General features: G+C 39.1%; 1 protein-coding gene across 1 annotated transcript in view; it reads left to right on the top strand.

Annotated features, from left to right (window-relative positions):
* The window catches only part of LOC108978011 (transient receptor potential cation channel trpm), a gene marked incomplete in the record, with an annotated part of 126,171 nt that overhangs the window by 29,180 nt on the left and 79,623 nt on the right, over positions 1 to 17,368 (top strand). The window contains 5 exon segments of the mRNA XM_018948051.1: positions 2,631 to 2,771; positions 4,730 to 4,802; positions 7,216 to 7,375; positions 7,810 to 7,946; positions 14,470 to 14,626. Of these exon segments, the coding sequence (XP_018803596.1) occupies positions 2,631 to 2,771; positions 4,730 to 4,802; positions 7,216 to 7,375; positions 7,810 to 7,946; positions 14,470 to 14,626 (668 nt within the window).

Genomic DNA, 17,368 nt, shown 5'->3' with positions numbered 1-17,368 from the left:
TGTTCGAACTCTTACTAGAGTTCATTCATTCCTTTGAATTTCAATAGTCAACATCTGCGGCCCATATCAGCGACTGACTGGTTAAAAAATAGAATAAGAAAAAWTATGAATAAAATCAGCATTAAAATTTTAACTGGATCGAATAACTGTTGCGAAAACCCGAACATATCGACAATATTTCGTTATTGGGGAAAAAATCATTTTATTGACGCTAATTTTTTTTAGCAAAATGTCGATATATTTGTTGGAACTTCATGATCGTATTAACATTTTTTTAAGAGAACAACTTGCTTTAAATTCAAAACCTCGATCAAACGTGAGATTACTTTGGATAAATTGATCTTGTAAACAGGTATTCGAAAGTCCTTCCAATAAACTCACATTCTGTTAGTCCCATGTGAGCTTAATAACAACTAATTTTGATAGTTTGTTTGACGAATTATCTCAATATTGTCAATTTTATAGTCATGATCTGCTCTGACACACAATCTTTTCTCAGTTATTTTTTGATCCACCAACGAGCAGCATACTTTGTTTTAGGCGCTGTGTTTATTATGGAGGACAATATTAGCCTTGATTGCCACAAATTCCCTATTCTTGAAGCAAATTTCATACCCAATCTGGCAAACAGTAAGAGGCTTATACTCTACCCCCATAACAGCATTGTTTTACACATAAAAAGATAAAGTGATCTTTAATGATTTCATTGTATATACCATATATCATAAAACAAGGGCTCATTATATTGCTTAGGTCTTAGAGATCGCAGATTGTACTGTAATTACATGATATGAACTGATTAGAATCTAAAACTAGCAATTTTTTTTAGTTTAGCTGTTTTTCCTTAGTTTACTGATATCTCTCGTTTTTTTCCACTTTCGAAAACCTAATGTTTAATCACCCTCTAAATGAGTTTTCTATAAACCCAACTATTGGTCATTACTGTAGGGGTAGTCTGGACAGACTTTTACCTTATAATCATTATAATAATATAAACCGTCTTTAGAATAGTTCAGGGAAGTGAAATAAACTTTTTATAAAGATAAAGTCTTCTAAGATAAAATTAACTATATTTCTCTCCAGCATACTATATACAGGACAGAAATTATTATTTTACATATGGCTCAAGCAGCTTTTGACTTCGGGTCTTAGACCAGAGACCAGACTTAGTTCTGGGTACCTAAAGAACATCCGTTTAAAGGCGAGCTAAAGTGAGATGGCGAATCCCCTTGGATAATGTACCTAAGTGCTTCCTGATCAGGGTACATATTTTACTAACTTCATTGCTACGGCAACTATTAAACCCATACAAGCTACCATCATCTGTAACGTCGTTGTTAGTTCAGGTCAGTTTAGTTTACTAGAAGCGACTCTAAAGCTAAGAATCCACAACTTGTTTAATATTCCTGATCTACTTTGTAACATATGTATATGTGTAGAAAATTTTCGCTAGGTATCTGCCAGAAAACTTGTTACCATGAAGAATTCTCAATATCTCTAAAACAACTTTTCCAATTCTGCATTTACAGTTGAAGTTTCTCTACAGCTTATATTGGTTACATGCAATGGCCAGTTCACAGTACTCCGCTTCATTTACTTTCAGAATTTACAGTAGTTCTAAGTACACGGCAGCAAAATCTCTTAACTTGTCAGTCAAAAGTTTTTCCATTTTATTATTGTAGGGCAGAAAGTATACCCCATATAATTTTGAGAAGGGCTGCCGAATTGACAATGCTTCGACGAAAGTAAATCTAGTTTCGTTGCGATTACATAGACCCGACCGACGTAGCAACAGTGCGCAGCTACTCAAGAGCTTACGAAAAACTTGCTACTTCCAAAAGACTGCAGACGCAGGCTGACGGCCCTTGGATCCATGTTTCCAAATAGGGATCACTCAMCTCACTAGCACCTAGCAGTATAATGGCATTAGTCAAAACGGTTAGATATCATCWATTTATCTTATCTTATGGGAACTTTAAGGACGATGTAAATTCAAATTGTTTCGTGCAGTGATACTAAGTACAAGGTCCGTACACTTTAAATAGAATCTACCTCTGATGACTGACTGTCTTTATTATAGTTAACTAAGAGCCGATATATCTCAGTACAAATGAGAGCTTCTTTCACAATTCCGGAAAAGTCTAACCAGTAGTGGTACTGAATGTACTTAAAGAGCAYCAGTTTGGAACTCATGCGCTCCACTGCWGGTGTAACCCTTAGACGCAAGCTGTCGAAGTACTGTTAAGAGCGCTTCACACAGCTTTAAACTTACACACTCTCGCACCCGATGCTGTTGGCGCTTGTAAGCTGCGAAATTGGCAGATTTTCGAAGTTTGSCCACAAAAACGAAACAACAACAGCAAGTTATATTTGTATTTTATCTTAATTGCACTTTGATCTACGCAGTTTGAGTTACAGAAATTTAATTCTCAAATATGTATCTTCTTACTTAAGAAAACTATTCGCCAGTGAGCATTCYTCGGACAACTTCCGGGGGAATTTCAAACTGCTTGTTCTTTATCTGAACTACAATTCATACACAACATCCAAAGTTTATTTTTATACATTGTTTGTTAATAATTTGTTTTCTTTCTTTTCTTCCKCTTTTTTCTTTGCATTCGGTCGGTCAGTATGTGCGTCTGTCCTTCGATACACGCCCGGAATTGTTGGTGCAGCTGTTTACCAAAGAATGGAATCTGGAATTACCGAAACTTTTGATTACAGTACAAGGTGGCAAGGCGAATTTCGAACTGCAACCAAAGTTGAAAAAGGTAAGTTAACGGTTCTACGCAMTTACAACTTATTTAGTTTTAAAATGAAAGTTCACACAAAACACAAAGCAACTTCATGCGTCGTCATTACCAATGACAATTCAGTACAATTTGTATGCGTCAAAGTAAAGATTGTGTATAATATTGTGTATAATATTTTTTGGGATGCAATTGCGCTTCCTGAACCCGATGAGGATTTGAATCACCCTAGTAACGACAATTGTGTTTGTTGACGAAGTCATCATGCCAGAAATGTACATCACTGAGAAGATGATTTTTCGAATTTCCAGATTTTTCTTAAGACATGAATTTGCATAATAATTTTGCACAATTTCCAAGCACTAAACTACAGTGTAACGTGACATGATGAAATTGCTACAAATCCGTGAATAGGCATAGCCGCCATAAGCTGTCAAAGGCACGTCATACTTTTTCGTAGACGCCTTACAACTACATATCTATATTGATTACTTTTAGATGTTATAAATAACTGTAGGTGAATTAAATTACTATGTTTTCTGTTGCTACTTGTTATGAGAGTAATAAAAGTTGCCGGCTATTTAAATCTTTATAAAGGACGTAAGAACATTCGAATATCTTTCAAATATTGACCGTGGCAATATCTCAGTTGATYCATCCGTTGAGTCCAATTTTCGATAACTCGTTCGAGCATTTCGATTGGTAATTGACGAATAACACATGTGATGTTTTGCTCCAAGGTCTAAATCGAAACGCTTTCGTCCTTATAGACTTTAGACTTTTCACATCCATACACGAAATGGTCCAACGGTGTGATATCACACAATTCAGGTGGCCAATCGAATATCAATAAGTCCATTGATTGATCCGTTGTTTGGGTAGTGGCACCATCTTGTTGAACCCAAATATCACCGAGATATCAAGGCGCGATAACGGTCGCCATTGACGGTTACGTTCTCACCGGCATTGTTTTTGAAGAAATATGGATCGATAATTCCACCGGGCCACAATCCGCACTAAACCGTTGTTTTTTCTGGATGAAATGACCATTGACCCAGAAATGGGCCTCATTGCTGAACAAAATTGGACTCAAAAACGTCGGATCTTCTGGGTTCTTTTCAAGAGCTCATCAAGCAAAGCGATGTCGTTTGAGAAGGTCGAGCGGCTTCAATTCTTGCACAACGTAGCAACGGTAGGCACAAGTATGCTTTTAATACAAGATCAAAATGCGCCAAGTCGTTCCATACATCAGTCCGAGTTCCTGCGAACTGCGAAGCACGCGAAACACATTTTTTCCAGAACGTAAATTTTCGTAATAACGTTAAACGATTTGTAAACGTTGTTTAGATAAGAAAAGAAGAGAAGAAATGACAACTGAACAAAAAAAAAAAAAAAAAAACACATGACAGCTTGACACGACTCACTCGTGATCTTTCACCAAATGGCTCACTGTGATCACTCCGACTTATAAGGACTGCGTAAAGAGACATTTTGCTWGCTTGGAAGCTAATTGTATTCAAATTATATTTGAAATAACGGTATTTGGTGCAATATAGATCCCGTCCAAGGGGCGGCATTAAAATAATGAGTAGGGATTGAGTTGTGCTAGTTTCTGCTAAAAAATTTGTGTTTATCAAAACTGTCAAGAGAAATAAATAAGAAACTCTGGGTTTGAAGATATATTTATGTAAATGATGGATTCAGAATATTCGAAACTATGAGCATAGTCAAGCAACAATCGGAGAACATGTAAAGTAGTTACACGTACCGAACCTCTCACGAGTCTGCTAAGTAGACAAATTCAATAAAACTCTTTTGCAAGATAACCTCCGTATTTAACGCTAAACATCAATAAATGTGAAAGAGTGTCGAATCCACAGTTGGGTTTTTAGGGGTCTCGTCTGAACACTGTAAACGATTTTCGAACTGTTTCAAGGCGCTTGGCAACTAGTAATTTTATATTTCGATATCTTTTTCAGGAAATTCGTAAAGGTCTTTTGAAAGCGGCGAAGACGACGGGAGCATGGATATTTACAGGCGGTACAAATACAGGTAACCAATAATTCCAACATTAATATAACTTAATTTTTCGAAATTACGKTATAATTAAATTAACTTTGATCCTTAAAACGAGAGTAGAACTTAGAAGATGTATATAACGGTCCTACTATTAGGGCCCTATATATGAACGSATTCTTTTCATGCTATACAAGCAGCAGTGAAGACTGACATTTTCTATGCATGTATTGAGTCAATGAATTTAACTCAGTCATTCTCACCATTTCGATTAGTTAATGTTTCCTGAAATGATTGAATATTGAGTTTCATTTAAAGCCATTTATTTACTCCACCCATAACATATAAGTTTTATCATTCAACGTCGAAAAAATTTCAGAAAAAGCTTGCAAATTGATTTCTTCTAGTATCTCATTACATTCGCTCGCCTTTTCTTTTAATTCGTACATTACTACTTTGACTTGTTTACATAGGCCTTGGCTTGGCCGTACGGATTAAGCCTAATCAAGATAAGCTCAAGTGGTATTATTTGTGTCTGCATATTTATTTACTTTAGCACATATCGTATCAGCGCATTTATTTACCCGCTGTCTTCAATTGTTGATTTGTTGTTTACTCGCCTGTCTTCTCACAACGGACATCAGCCGCACCGAATCGGCTTCGACGACTTTGTGGCTTAAGCGACTCATTGCTGTCGACTATACTCTTCTAACTAGCATTTGCTATTGCACTTCGTTTATTTTTATACATACATACATATACGAGTGCGGTGGGATAAGACTAGCTTTTCCCTAAACATCGTGTTTGGAAATAAAATATGTACGTCTAAGGTAGCTAAAACTAGTGGGTCTAAGCGGATATTTCGATCCAAATAAAAACTCAAAAACATGCTTTGGTTCAGTCCGGGTGTTTAAAATTGTTGAAATAGGTATTGTCTTCAATTAACGATTTGACTGATCTATGAGGGATGCCACTTTTTGTGTTTTATTATCGGTTCTTGAGCTGGCACAATAGGAACAAAGTTGGGTAAATCACTTGGAGCCTTTGAAATTGCCAAACAACATTTAAATGACTAGCTGCTAGAAAGTTCATGAGATATGCTCTTGAGTCCGAAAGAAAAGCCGATGATCGGTAGCTCGAATAAGATAAGCGGTGCGAAGATTCCCATAGTTTTGCTTTAATGYACAGAGAATATATGGAAAATATCAATATATTGTCAAACACATCAATTATGGGAAAGCCTCATGCTCAGTCGTCCATAATTCGTAGCGAATGACAGGAGAATTTGTGTGACTCCAAATCGACGCGATATCAAAGAGGAGTGAAGGTCGAACACTAAATACCCATAAATTCTACACGCTGTTCGATGATTCCTGAATTTATTCATTATAGCGTCGGTCGGTTGTGGTATCTGAAACTCTTATCAAGTTAATCATAAAACCCCTTATAAAGCGACAAAGCGTGAGTTGGTGTCTCCTATTTTGCCGAAGGTATACATCCCTTGATGTTTCAAAATCAGTCTTGCAAAGGGTGGGAAATGCATGTTTCCTTCCYAGACCGACTGGACTAGAACTTCGTTGGGATATCTTTCAAGGACTAGGTTTTTGAATAACGTTTTCCTATTAATCAATTTCTGCTAAAGAAGCAATGAACATCTTTATCTCGAAATAAATGAAAAAGTAGTTAAAGTAGAGTTCCACTTCACTACTCATTAACACAAGTTCTTTTTTTGAGTATATTCTTATTGAAAGTTGGCCCAAAAGATGATACGTTTACCATAAGCGGACTATTGCACAAAAAGCTTTTAATTTCTTTTAGCATATAGAACCATAAACAATGGTTTGATGAAGCTGAAAGCTATTCTCCTGGAAGTATGGATAGRCACAAATTAACGGAATGGAGAGTAGGATTGCAAACTTCGGACCTTCCGTATATCCATTATAGTAAAACTTTGTTACTCAAAGACTACAACTGATTACCCACAGAAACTTTCCATTAATTGCCAATAGCGCAAAAAGTCACCAGCTTATCGAGCTTTCCTCAYATACAGCTACGTCCTTAGCCACCAATAGGCTTCTTTAGTATTAAACAGCTCTAATGTTGGTCGGCAATTTATTTATTTGACGTCCGGTTCAACCTTCATTCACTCAATCATTCCTGATACCGGCAATGGCMGTGGCCTTAAATAGTTKGTACATCATCTTATTTACATAGTCTTTGTATGTAAGTGGTGTCTACAAACACCATTTACCCCGTGGGAGCTGTCACATTACATTGAACAAACTAAATCCAACTGAAAGCTCTTGGCTTGTGTAGCTAAATCGCTTTCGAGYAATTTACCACATCCATCTATTTGATTTCTTTTTGTATTGTGTATTTAAGGATTCATTTTCTCACTACCACCACTCTCTTCTCATTCCAAACTCTCCCTCTCACTCTATATTTGCAGGTGTTACGAAGCAGGTGGGCGATGCGTTGTTGCTGGAGGGTCAGCAGCGGAGTGGGCGTGTCGTTAGCATCGGTATTGCACCCTGGGGTATAGTGGAGCGTAATCATGAACTTTTGGGGCATAATCGAGAGGTGCCCTGTCACAGCATAAGCTCACCGAGGTAAGTGCACAAGTRTGCGTCTGTGCGTGTGCGATTTGGCGCTTTGGAGCACATTAGAGCAACAGGGGTCAATTGCCTTGTCGCTTTAAACATTCTATTTATATACAGTTGTGACTATGCAAATTTGTGTTGAGTTCAAAATCTCTACACGCCTTAACGGTAATAGTGTKTRCAGGGCAACAGGCGCCGACAGCAGGCTCCATAKTAACTCTCATGGCTGTGGTCGTTCGTCTGTTGTTTGGTTTGTTTGCTGAAAAGCGCTTATGACACCAGRATGGCCACCAGGTGTTGCCACTAAATTGCTGTTTTACGTGTTGACTTTGAACCCACCGATRTTTGCATTAAATTTAAATATTTTTTCTATTTCTTTGTTATGTAAAACGAAACGTTTTGGCCGGTTACTTATATTAGCTCTATCTATTCACTCCCGCTAGGTCCAAATTAGCTGTGCTGAATAATCGTCATGCTTACTTCCTGCTGGTCGATAACGGTACACAGGCAAAATATGGCGCTGAGTTGATATTGCGACGAAAATTGGAGAAATTCATATCGAACTTGAAGCTACATCCATGTAAGTGTATTTGTATTAGTCTGTAAGTAGAAATAAGGGGGCACAAAACATTCAGATTAATATCTGATATATATATATTAGATGTTGTGCAAAATTTAAATAAAGCTACTAAAAAGAATTTCAAAAGCTCCACATAAAGCACCGAGAATTGTTGACAAAGGTTTGCTGTTCTTCTAGTGGCAGGAAACTTTCCTGAACCAGTTTCGAGGGATGAYGCCAAGTTGGCAGCGATAAGTTACGGGTCCGTTTCCTGTTACTTAGACTCGACTTTGGTGGTAACGGAACAAAGGTTTGTAGTTTTCCACCGTCACACATATTCAGCTATTCAGCAGTTCACAGAAGATGACTCTAAAATTGTTTTAGCCTATGTTATATCATGACTTAAGAATGTGAAGCTGTGACCAACTAATAGAAGGTGACTCGCCTAGAACCCAAACAAAAAGTGAAAAGTAAGGTTCTTTCCCTCCCTTGATCAAACTGTAGCTAGAGAAGTTAYACAATTCTGAGTTTAAGCTGTTTGCTGTAACAAATAATCGAAGATAAARGAACTCAGTCAACAACTTGATAGGACTTCGAGTTGATGTGACCGTAACCCTATTCTGAGTACCACTCAAAGMATTCCAGCGCAGAATAATTGTTCGGTAAACAGTTTAGAGTGATAAATTCCACATTAATGGTAATCGGATAGCAGTCTACATAGTGCCGCAAATTAAATACTTGAGGGTGGTCGCATACACAAATCACCCTAAMACCTACTCATTTGAGTAAAATATTTTTGCGGCGAGCTATATTTTCTATCCGCGAAAGAGGAAATAGTCGCTGGTGTCAAAATTGGTGAATTTGTGGGAGGCGAGCTAAGGTTGGGTTAGGTTAGGTTAAGAAATCGATGGTAATAGGGATCTCACTTAAACAGAAGAACACCGGTCCATTGCGCTACCTAAAACTCTGGTATTGTAGGTCAGTGATCCTATCACGAATTTGGTTAAACGTACTGTCAGTTTCGTCTCTATGTCTCTTKGTTCGTCGAAGGAACGACTGTCGGAATATTTCAACCCCAGTTTTGCAAAGGCTGAGCGGAGGAAAGGAGAAAGCCTGAATGTCTCCAGCTTACCCTCTTCCATACAACTTTGATAAATTGAGACCGATAAGATTATTAGGCAAGATGCCAATGGAAAACTAACTCTGTCTATTCTAATGTGAATACGGCGAGGATATTCACTTTGGCTAGCTCATCGGCTTTGCCGAGGAGGACGGACATTGCTTAACTAGCTGTGAGCGTACAGATGCTGAACTCTGCGCTAGCATTACAGAACACTCTCTGTGCAACCTTTCCTTCTAGCTGACATTGCTTAACTTGTAGAACACTCTCTGTGCAACCTTTCCTTCTAGCTCCGATCTATCCGTGAAAAAGTTCATTGCCTCTGTTCTCCAACGACTCCTCTCATTGCACCAGAGATGCCTCTGAGTGCCGCTTCTTGTATACATTCAAGCTTCTTAGCAAGTGTAGTATTGCCTTGATGCCTTGCCAACCAATGGCTTCCTTACTCTCATCTTCATTATTGTACCTCAATGAAAGCTTTCTATCAAGTACAAGTCATAGAAGACTAGTTTACAGGTAATTCCTGTAATTTATCGGTTATGCCACAAGCTGAATTAACGATGATGTACAGAAATGTTGGATCTATTGTGAACAAGGCCTTTTCATTTGTAAAACTACATGAAAGATCTATGCGCTCCTCTGAAATGTTATTGACGTCGTCTGTCGATGTCCGGAATCAGTCTGTGGGTGCACCGTCATTTGAGTGAGATTTCCTGCCATATTGTGAAGCTCTTGACTCTCTATTCTTCTTTTGGCTCCTATATACAGCTCTGATAACTTGAATACCTGCTCGTATTCGTCACCATAGATGTCAATGGGCAACATATGGGCGTCAGGTGATATTGGTCGACAACCATTGCATTTGTTAAAGAAATTCCTTCTGAAATGCTTAGAGCCTGATCGAATGAAAATCTTCCGATAACCGTGATTTCAAAAGATATACTTATATTATTTAAGCTTTAATGCTCAACAAAAARACCATTAATTCTTCCGCAATATAATATTTGGTTAGATGCTAATAGCCCTTAATCTCTTCATAYATTTTGTTGAATAAAATATCCATTGTAGTCCTTGTTCTTACTTATTAGATTRCAAATGTTGCCTCCTCCATGGGAGTTCTTTATTTGCTCCCACAATAGCGACTTATCCAACTCGTAGAGKAGCAAATTGATTTGCCATTATCGTGCGTTCTGTGTCGTTTCATTTTTCAATGCGACTTTTATTCAGTAGCCATATCAATTTTGCACACCCCGCCGCCCATTATGCCCGCGTCAGCAAGCATTATGCCACAAGTGTACTCGAGAGTGGTTGAGTCCACAAGTGCTTGTATGTGTTTATGTATTTCTTTATGTTTACACGCGCACACACGCACAGTCATATGTAGTTGTGTTAGTGTTTGCCTTGCATTGTTTGCCTGGCTAATGTTGGCTTTGGCTTCGAATTGATTTCATCTATTTGCGCCAATGCTGCAATTTTTCTTCCGCTCTGATTTTATTCGGACCGAAATTCAATATTTTATTGTTCTTGTAGTTTTTATTGTATATACACTAGTTGGTTTACCGGTTGGTTGGCTTGGCAAGCAGGAAGTAGATGGAAATGTCACTTGTGGTTACCGAATGCAACGCTGAAACGAAAAGACGCACACACACACACACACATACACTAAACACAAATACCCACATGGCTCCAAGCGTGCACACAGAGGCACAAATTGTTTTGGGAAAATGTGCAGCAACTTGTCGCATATGAGCATGTGCTGCTCYGCATAATAAATAGCTGCACATGGGAAAGCCTCCACTGTCGTCTGCCATTTCTTGAAAAGGAAGAAAAATCCATTTGCTTCGCCTCATTGATTGCCTGAGTTGCCSGATTGATGCAGTTCATATTTCTTTATGTTAAATTTTATTAAACGAGCGTGTGCTTTTTTTATGAAGAGTGCGCTTTTGCTTGCCGGAATATTTCATGTTTCATATTTTTTGCTGAACATGTTAATGGAAATAAATTTTTATTCCACATTTACTTCAAGGCAGTGAAAAAAATTAGGTGTCAAATATTTTTCCAAGCGCTTTTGAGTATAGAAACAGTATGGTTGGGACTCTAAAGGTACATTGTTCTACTATAAATATGKTGTCAGTGAATATCATCTCCAACAGTAGGTTTTAAAACTATTGCATTTCTTCTTCTTTACTGGCGTAAACAAGGCGAATTATAGCCGAGTTAACAGCAGAACGCCAGTCGTTTCTTTTTTCGATTATTTGGCACCAATTACAGATACAAAGTGCAGCCATCCTTCTCCAACTGATCTCTCCAACGGCCTCTGCTCTGCTTTTTCTTCGCCAGCTACCACCAGCGGGTACTGATTCGATCCTTCAAAGCTGCATCCGGATAGCAGCAGATTCTTGACGAAGCAATATTCGCGATTTTATTCCATTTTTCGACCGAGATGAATATATTATATTAAGTTACTATAAAAAACTCGTATGTGAAAACGTTCTGTGTGGATAACACCAAATATGTCAAATTATACTATAAAGTTGCGACCTTACGACTTTATTATATATTGACAACTTGTTTAAGACTCTACACGAAATTTTATATTTACTACCCGAAACAGACTTGTTCTGTTAGCAACTTGCAGTAAAGTCAACTCTTAAACTAAGGGACTCCTATTAGACACCTGTAATAAAAGGCATTCTAGGATGCTTTGTTGGTTCTCGTTTCTACCCACTACCACGTACTTTCAGGTTCCTTTTGGAAATCCTTTGTACTSCTTTCGAGAGAAGAATGGGGAAGGGGCGAGGTGGACTGAGACGCAGATATAAGCGCCAACATGGATGCATYTAAACCAGATATTCTAATTGGAGGTGGAAGATGGTGTCGTTTCAGCAAAATTAGATACTAGAATCGCCTAACGTTTACCAAACCAATTCCCTACCTTCTAACCGCAGATCACAGCAATTAAAGAAAAACAAAGAAACCAAGGAGTCCCCAAGGGTTTCGTTAAAGAGTCTCGGCAGAGTCAATCACTAAATTGCTTAGAAAGCAGACAAGGAAACTGAGGCCCCCTGACTACTATTACTGGCAGATGCGCCAGCAGGCTGAGAACATCATACAATGACTTTCGACTTTTTTTTGAACAGTATCTCTTTCAAGCGTTGGTCGCGGCTACGTCTCAGATGGTTCATTTTCTTCTTCTTCATTATTGGCGTAGACACCGCTTACGCGTTTATAGTCGATCTAACAACAGCGCGCCAGTCGTTTCTTCTTTTCGGTACGCGGCGCCAACAAGCGAAGCCCGGTCCTTCTCCACCTCGTCCTTCCAACGGAGTGGAGGTCCGCCTCTTTCTCTGCTTTACCCGGCGGGTACGCGTCGAATACTTTCAGAGCTGAAGTGTTTTCGTCCATTCGGACAACATGACCTAGCCAGCGTAGCCACTGTCTTTTATTTCGCTGAACTCTGTCAATGCCGTCTTAATTCTCGTACTGCTCATCATTTCGTCGACTGCGGTGTGCGCCGTTGAAAATTCGCAAATGACCAAAAATCCTTCGCAGAACTCTTCTCTCAAAAACTCGCAACATCGAGTCATCAGTTGTTGTCATCGTCATAGCAGGACGGGAATTGTGAGTGACTTGTAGAGTTTGGTTTTTGTTTGTCGAGATAGGACTGTGCTTCACAATACCTACTCAGTCCGAAGTAGCACCTGTTGGCAAGAGTTATCCTGCGTTGGATTTCGAGGCTGACATTGTTGGTGGTGTTTACACTGGTCGCCTTGTCTGAAACCTCGTTTGGTATCGAACGGCTCGGAGAGGCCCTTCCCGAACCTGACGGAGTTATTTGTGTTGCTCAACGTCAGTTTACACAGCCGTATTATTGATTCGTGTGCGCATTTCAACTGGTAGCCGGCGAATGATACGCGTAATATTTTGCTGTAAGGCCTAAATCGAAGTGGGATGGTCCGCATAGACTTTAGACTTTAAATATCCCCCCACAGGAGGAAGTGTAACGGTGTGATATCACACCATCGTGGTGGCCCATCAATTAGCCCAAAACGTGAAATTATCTGCTCACCGAAGTGTTCTCTCAATAAATTCATTGACTAATGCTACTTGTGGGAAGTGACGCCGTCAAAGATCGCGAGATTCAATTTCAGGCAACATAAGTCGGTTATCATGGCGCGACAATGGTCGCCATTGACAGTTCTCACTTCTCAGCAGCATCATTTTTGAAGAAATATGGTCAAATTGATTGGACCGGCCCACAAACCAAATCGTTGTGTTTTCCGAATAAAATGGTAGATCTTGAATCTCTTCAGGTTGCCCTTTGTGCCAAATGCCTGAAACGGTCTGAACCAACTTTACTGACSATTTTTCTGACTTAGATAATAAAATTAGAGTGTATTTGATTTCAAATTATTAGGTATTCCCATTCTATCATCTTCCCAATATTGAAGTACCTACCGTTAAAAATCTAATCAAGACCTTAGTAAGAATCCACATTTCTGAGTAGGCTTTGCCTTTGCGATGTTTTTTTTATATCATTCCAAGTCGTTCATGGGATTCGAAAAGAATAAATAGTTGCTTTAAGGGGTTTAGACCCACATTTATTCCAGGCGCTTCTACGTACTTACTTTACTACTATCTACWTTCGACAAATTTCCGGTATGCGTGTATCCTCGCTGCCACCTCACAGTCATCACCGGCAATGATACGCATGTATTATGTGCATTTCGACAGAGAAAATAAAGCGCAACGGAACCACTGGTTAATGCAAATATTTTCGTCATTATGGCTGAAGTGCACATATGTGGCGTGCGAGCTATTTGTCAAGGCTCGAAGGATTCAGCGCATCCCGCATGCAATGAAGCGACCCAATCTGAAGTGATGCGAAATGATGAGATGTGTGGCATGCGGCAATGAGCTGCCAAGTGCCKCAGTGACAATGAGCCACTGAGCAATGCGCAACAACAAGGCCAAACGCATGCAAAAACAACAACAACAGACGCGTAATTCGAAATGACGGCATTTGGATTGAATATGTCAGCGGAAATAATAAGTTGCTCGGCACACTGACTGCTTTGCTTTCGGAAAGTGGGACTGCATTTATGCAATAACRGTACTTTTACGCTTGTCTGAGCGCTGTTGCAAGTCACGGGATTTACGCAATGCATATCTGTTGCTCTCACACGCATATTTCYACTTGATCAAATTGTCGGACTGACTGTCGTGAAATTATCAGCCGGGCCAAGGGTTGCGAAAGCTTTAAAGGGGGGGTGGGGAAGTTTTTTTGTAAGCTTTTAAAGCTCTTCAGTAGCCATTACGTGTATATTGCCGCAATTTTTAAATAATTGTCTGTAATTTAAATTTCTTATCTCTATTTTTGACTCACTCTCACTGTCCTTCCTCTCTCTCTCTCTCTCTTTGCAGTTACACATTCCAGCACACCGGTCGTCTGCCTGGTTATCGAGGGTGGCACAAATACGGTACGTGCCGTGCTTGAGTACGTGACGGACACGCCACCAGTGCCGGTGGTGGTGTGCGATGGCTCGGGTCGTGCGGCCGATCTGATAGCGTTCGTGCACAAGTAAGTCAACTATCATATGCCCTCAGCTATCAGCTATTAAATTCTCCCCTATTCAGTATAAAAATGCATTGAATATTCCCTAAATATGCTTCCCAACTACAAACGTATGTTTGTACGTTCGGCACCTYTGTTGGTCACGGTCATCCATTTAGCTTTTGGCTTTGAGCCCAATGGCAATTGACTGCTCTTGGCTGAGCGCACTTAGTTGAAGTTTCGTAGAATTATCTCTAATTGAGGTTAAATTTGTAACGGTTTATGTGTAGGTGGGCATAGCTCGCAAATTGTTGCTTATTGAAGTAAGAGAAGAGCTTTCAAAAAAGGTCGACTAAAAGTTTTATTTCTTTAATTAAAATATTGTGTGATTTTTTTGGGTGAGACTACGAAATGACCAAAGACATACGAGACAATGTTTAATATCTTATAAGGAGCATAGGAAATAAGAAGTCTAATTAAATTTTTCATCKGGGAAATTAATCGCATAAAATTCATACAACAACTTGATTTTCATCGAAGAGTTTGTATGGCAGTTGTATACTATACTGTGGTTCCATATCGCTGGTTCCGACAAATAAACAGCGTCCTGGAGAAGAACGTGTAAAATCTGTGGGACTGGTTCCCGTATGTACTGATAGATATATACAACTTTACCTAACCTCTCCTAGTCACTGGCCCGAAGCAAAAATTCCCGGATAGATCCTCTATCAACAAAAATCAAAATAGTATTAATCATCAACTCGTCTTCTCACATACCGTAGTTTTGCAAAGTGTTGACTAATCCTGATCACTGCCTTGTAGCGATACACGCTCGCTGAATGAAGCTACAGATCGAGGAGAGTTCAGAAAATGTCTAGAGCACCAGGGAAACAATGGCGCATCTCTTGTGCACTTGAGTCGCATTAGCAAAACTGGTGGCACCTGGAGACCCCACGGTATGATACACTTGAGGAGGTATCGATAGCGAGGCCATAGAGTCTGTTTAAATTGGTGTCAAGCGCAGCCATTCTTAAGAGCGACTACTCCTTTTCTACCTAGTAACTGAGTCCATCTGATACCGCAGAGGGCCGAAACTGGTCTATGCGTGGAACATTTTCCTACCAGACTAACCTAACTTGACTTAACCTTTGGGTAATGCTGAGGCAACACTAACATCTTTTTCCATCTCTCTTTGACATTCTCTAATATTCAAAGACATATTATGTATTGCTTTGTTGATTCTCTGACGTTACAAAAATGGTATATTTCATTGTCCCGGCTAAGTGAAAAGGTCAGTGTTCTATAAGGTACTCGATTTTAAGCTTCAACACTTCCGATTTACCAAAAGCTGATCCAGCCTGGCTAATTTTCATAAATCACTTTATTACCAATCAGAATGGATTTGCGATGAAGTAGATTGCTCCATCTCCAATTAAATGGTGATTCATAAATTTTTCCAGGTATCCATACGCTAACTTTTTGAAATAGCTAGAAGCTACAGAAAAGCTTATCGCCATCTTTAAACTGCGCTTCAGTAACAATAAGTGGATATTTTAAGCATTTTCCATCGCCGCCCCACAATAAATTCAAACGAAAAATTAGCATTGCAAAATTTGCATTTCACCTTAAACCGCGAAGGCCACAAAGACCACCGAGTTGCCAACTACTTACGCAGCTTTGCACTAATTCATTTGCAATTCAAAATTGTTGGCCTACTTGTTAGACATTTGTTCAGTTGCGGTGGCGGTTAGTGCGGTCCACATTATTATCTATTTTATTGTTGCCGTTTTAAGTCGACTGTTTGGATCCACTCCAGCATAATTACAACAACAACCGCTTAGACCAAAATACTTAATGTAGAAATTCAAATGATTCGACATCATCCGCAAACGTCTCTAATCAGTTGCAGGCGTCGTGAGCGGTGTTACTAAGAGAGAGAGAGTGGAAGCTGTGTCCAGCTTGTCACTCATGTTGTTGATCCTGTTGTTCAACATGCAGGCGATATATTTTATGTATAAAACTACTAAGAATGTGCTGCTATAATTTCATGTGTAAGTAGTTCTCCTTGCTGCCGTGTTAGCCGTGAAATTTGTAGCAATTAAGTAAAATGAATTCTTTCACTCTTGGCGCCCCGCTCGGTGACGGATTATATGTGGGTTATGGGATGACGTTGTATCTACTTTGGACGTCATGTCGTTTGTTGTTGTTGCATACACATATACAGACATACACAAACATATCTGGTATTTAATTAAATTTTTTGTCATTTTACTCGATGCAATTAATTTAAACTGTGGGTTGTCCTTGCGGCAGCTTAAAACGAGTAGTAAATATACATACGTCTTTAGAGCTTTTGGAGTTTACGATGAAGTTACTAAAAATATTAAATATTTTCATGATTTTAATGTTACATTTTTTTCGAGAAATCTTCATATATATTATTAGTAAGCTTTCAAAGCTTGTGAGTGGAGAATTTTTCGGATATTGAGTGTTTCTGGTAAAATCTTAGATAATATTAAATAGTTACCCAAAGCAAGGAACTATAGGCCACTGTACATTATTAGTAGACTTTCTAAAGCAAGCCTGACCCTCTGTCCGACTGTATATACATATATGTGATTGTCCCTCAGTTTTTAAAATATCGATCTGAAATTTCGCACCAAGAAGGGGCTGCGCAGTTGTAAGAGCGGCTAATATCAGACTACTATGTATAGCATAAAGCTTGCAATGGAAATTTTTTTCATTTGACGAAATATCTTCACAAAATTT

This window comes from Bactrocera latifrons, unplaced genomic scaffold (assembly GCF_001853355.1).
Source record: "Bactrocera latifrons isolate USDA-ARS-PBARC rearing strain unplaced genomic scaffold, ASM185335v1 scaffold_99, whole genome shotgun sequence".
Lineage (NCBI taxonomy): Eukaryota > Metazoa > Arthropoda > Insecta > Diptera > Tephritidae > Bactrocera > Bactrocera latifrons.
This window is presented reverse-complemented; position numbering and strand designations above follow the sequence as displayed.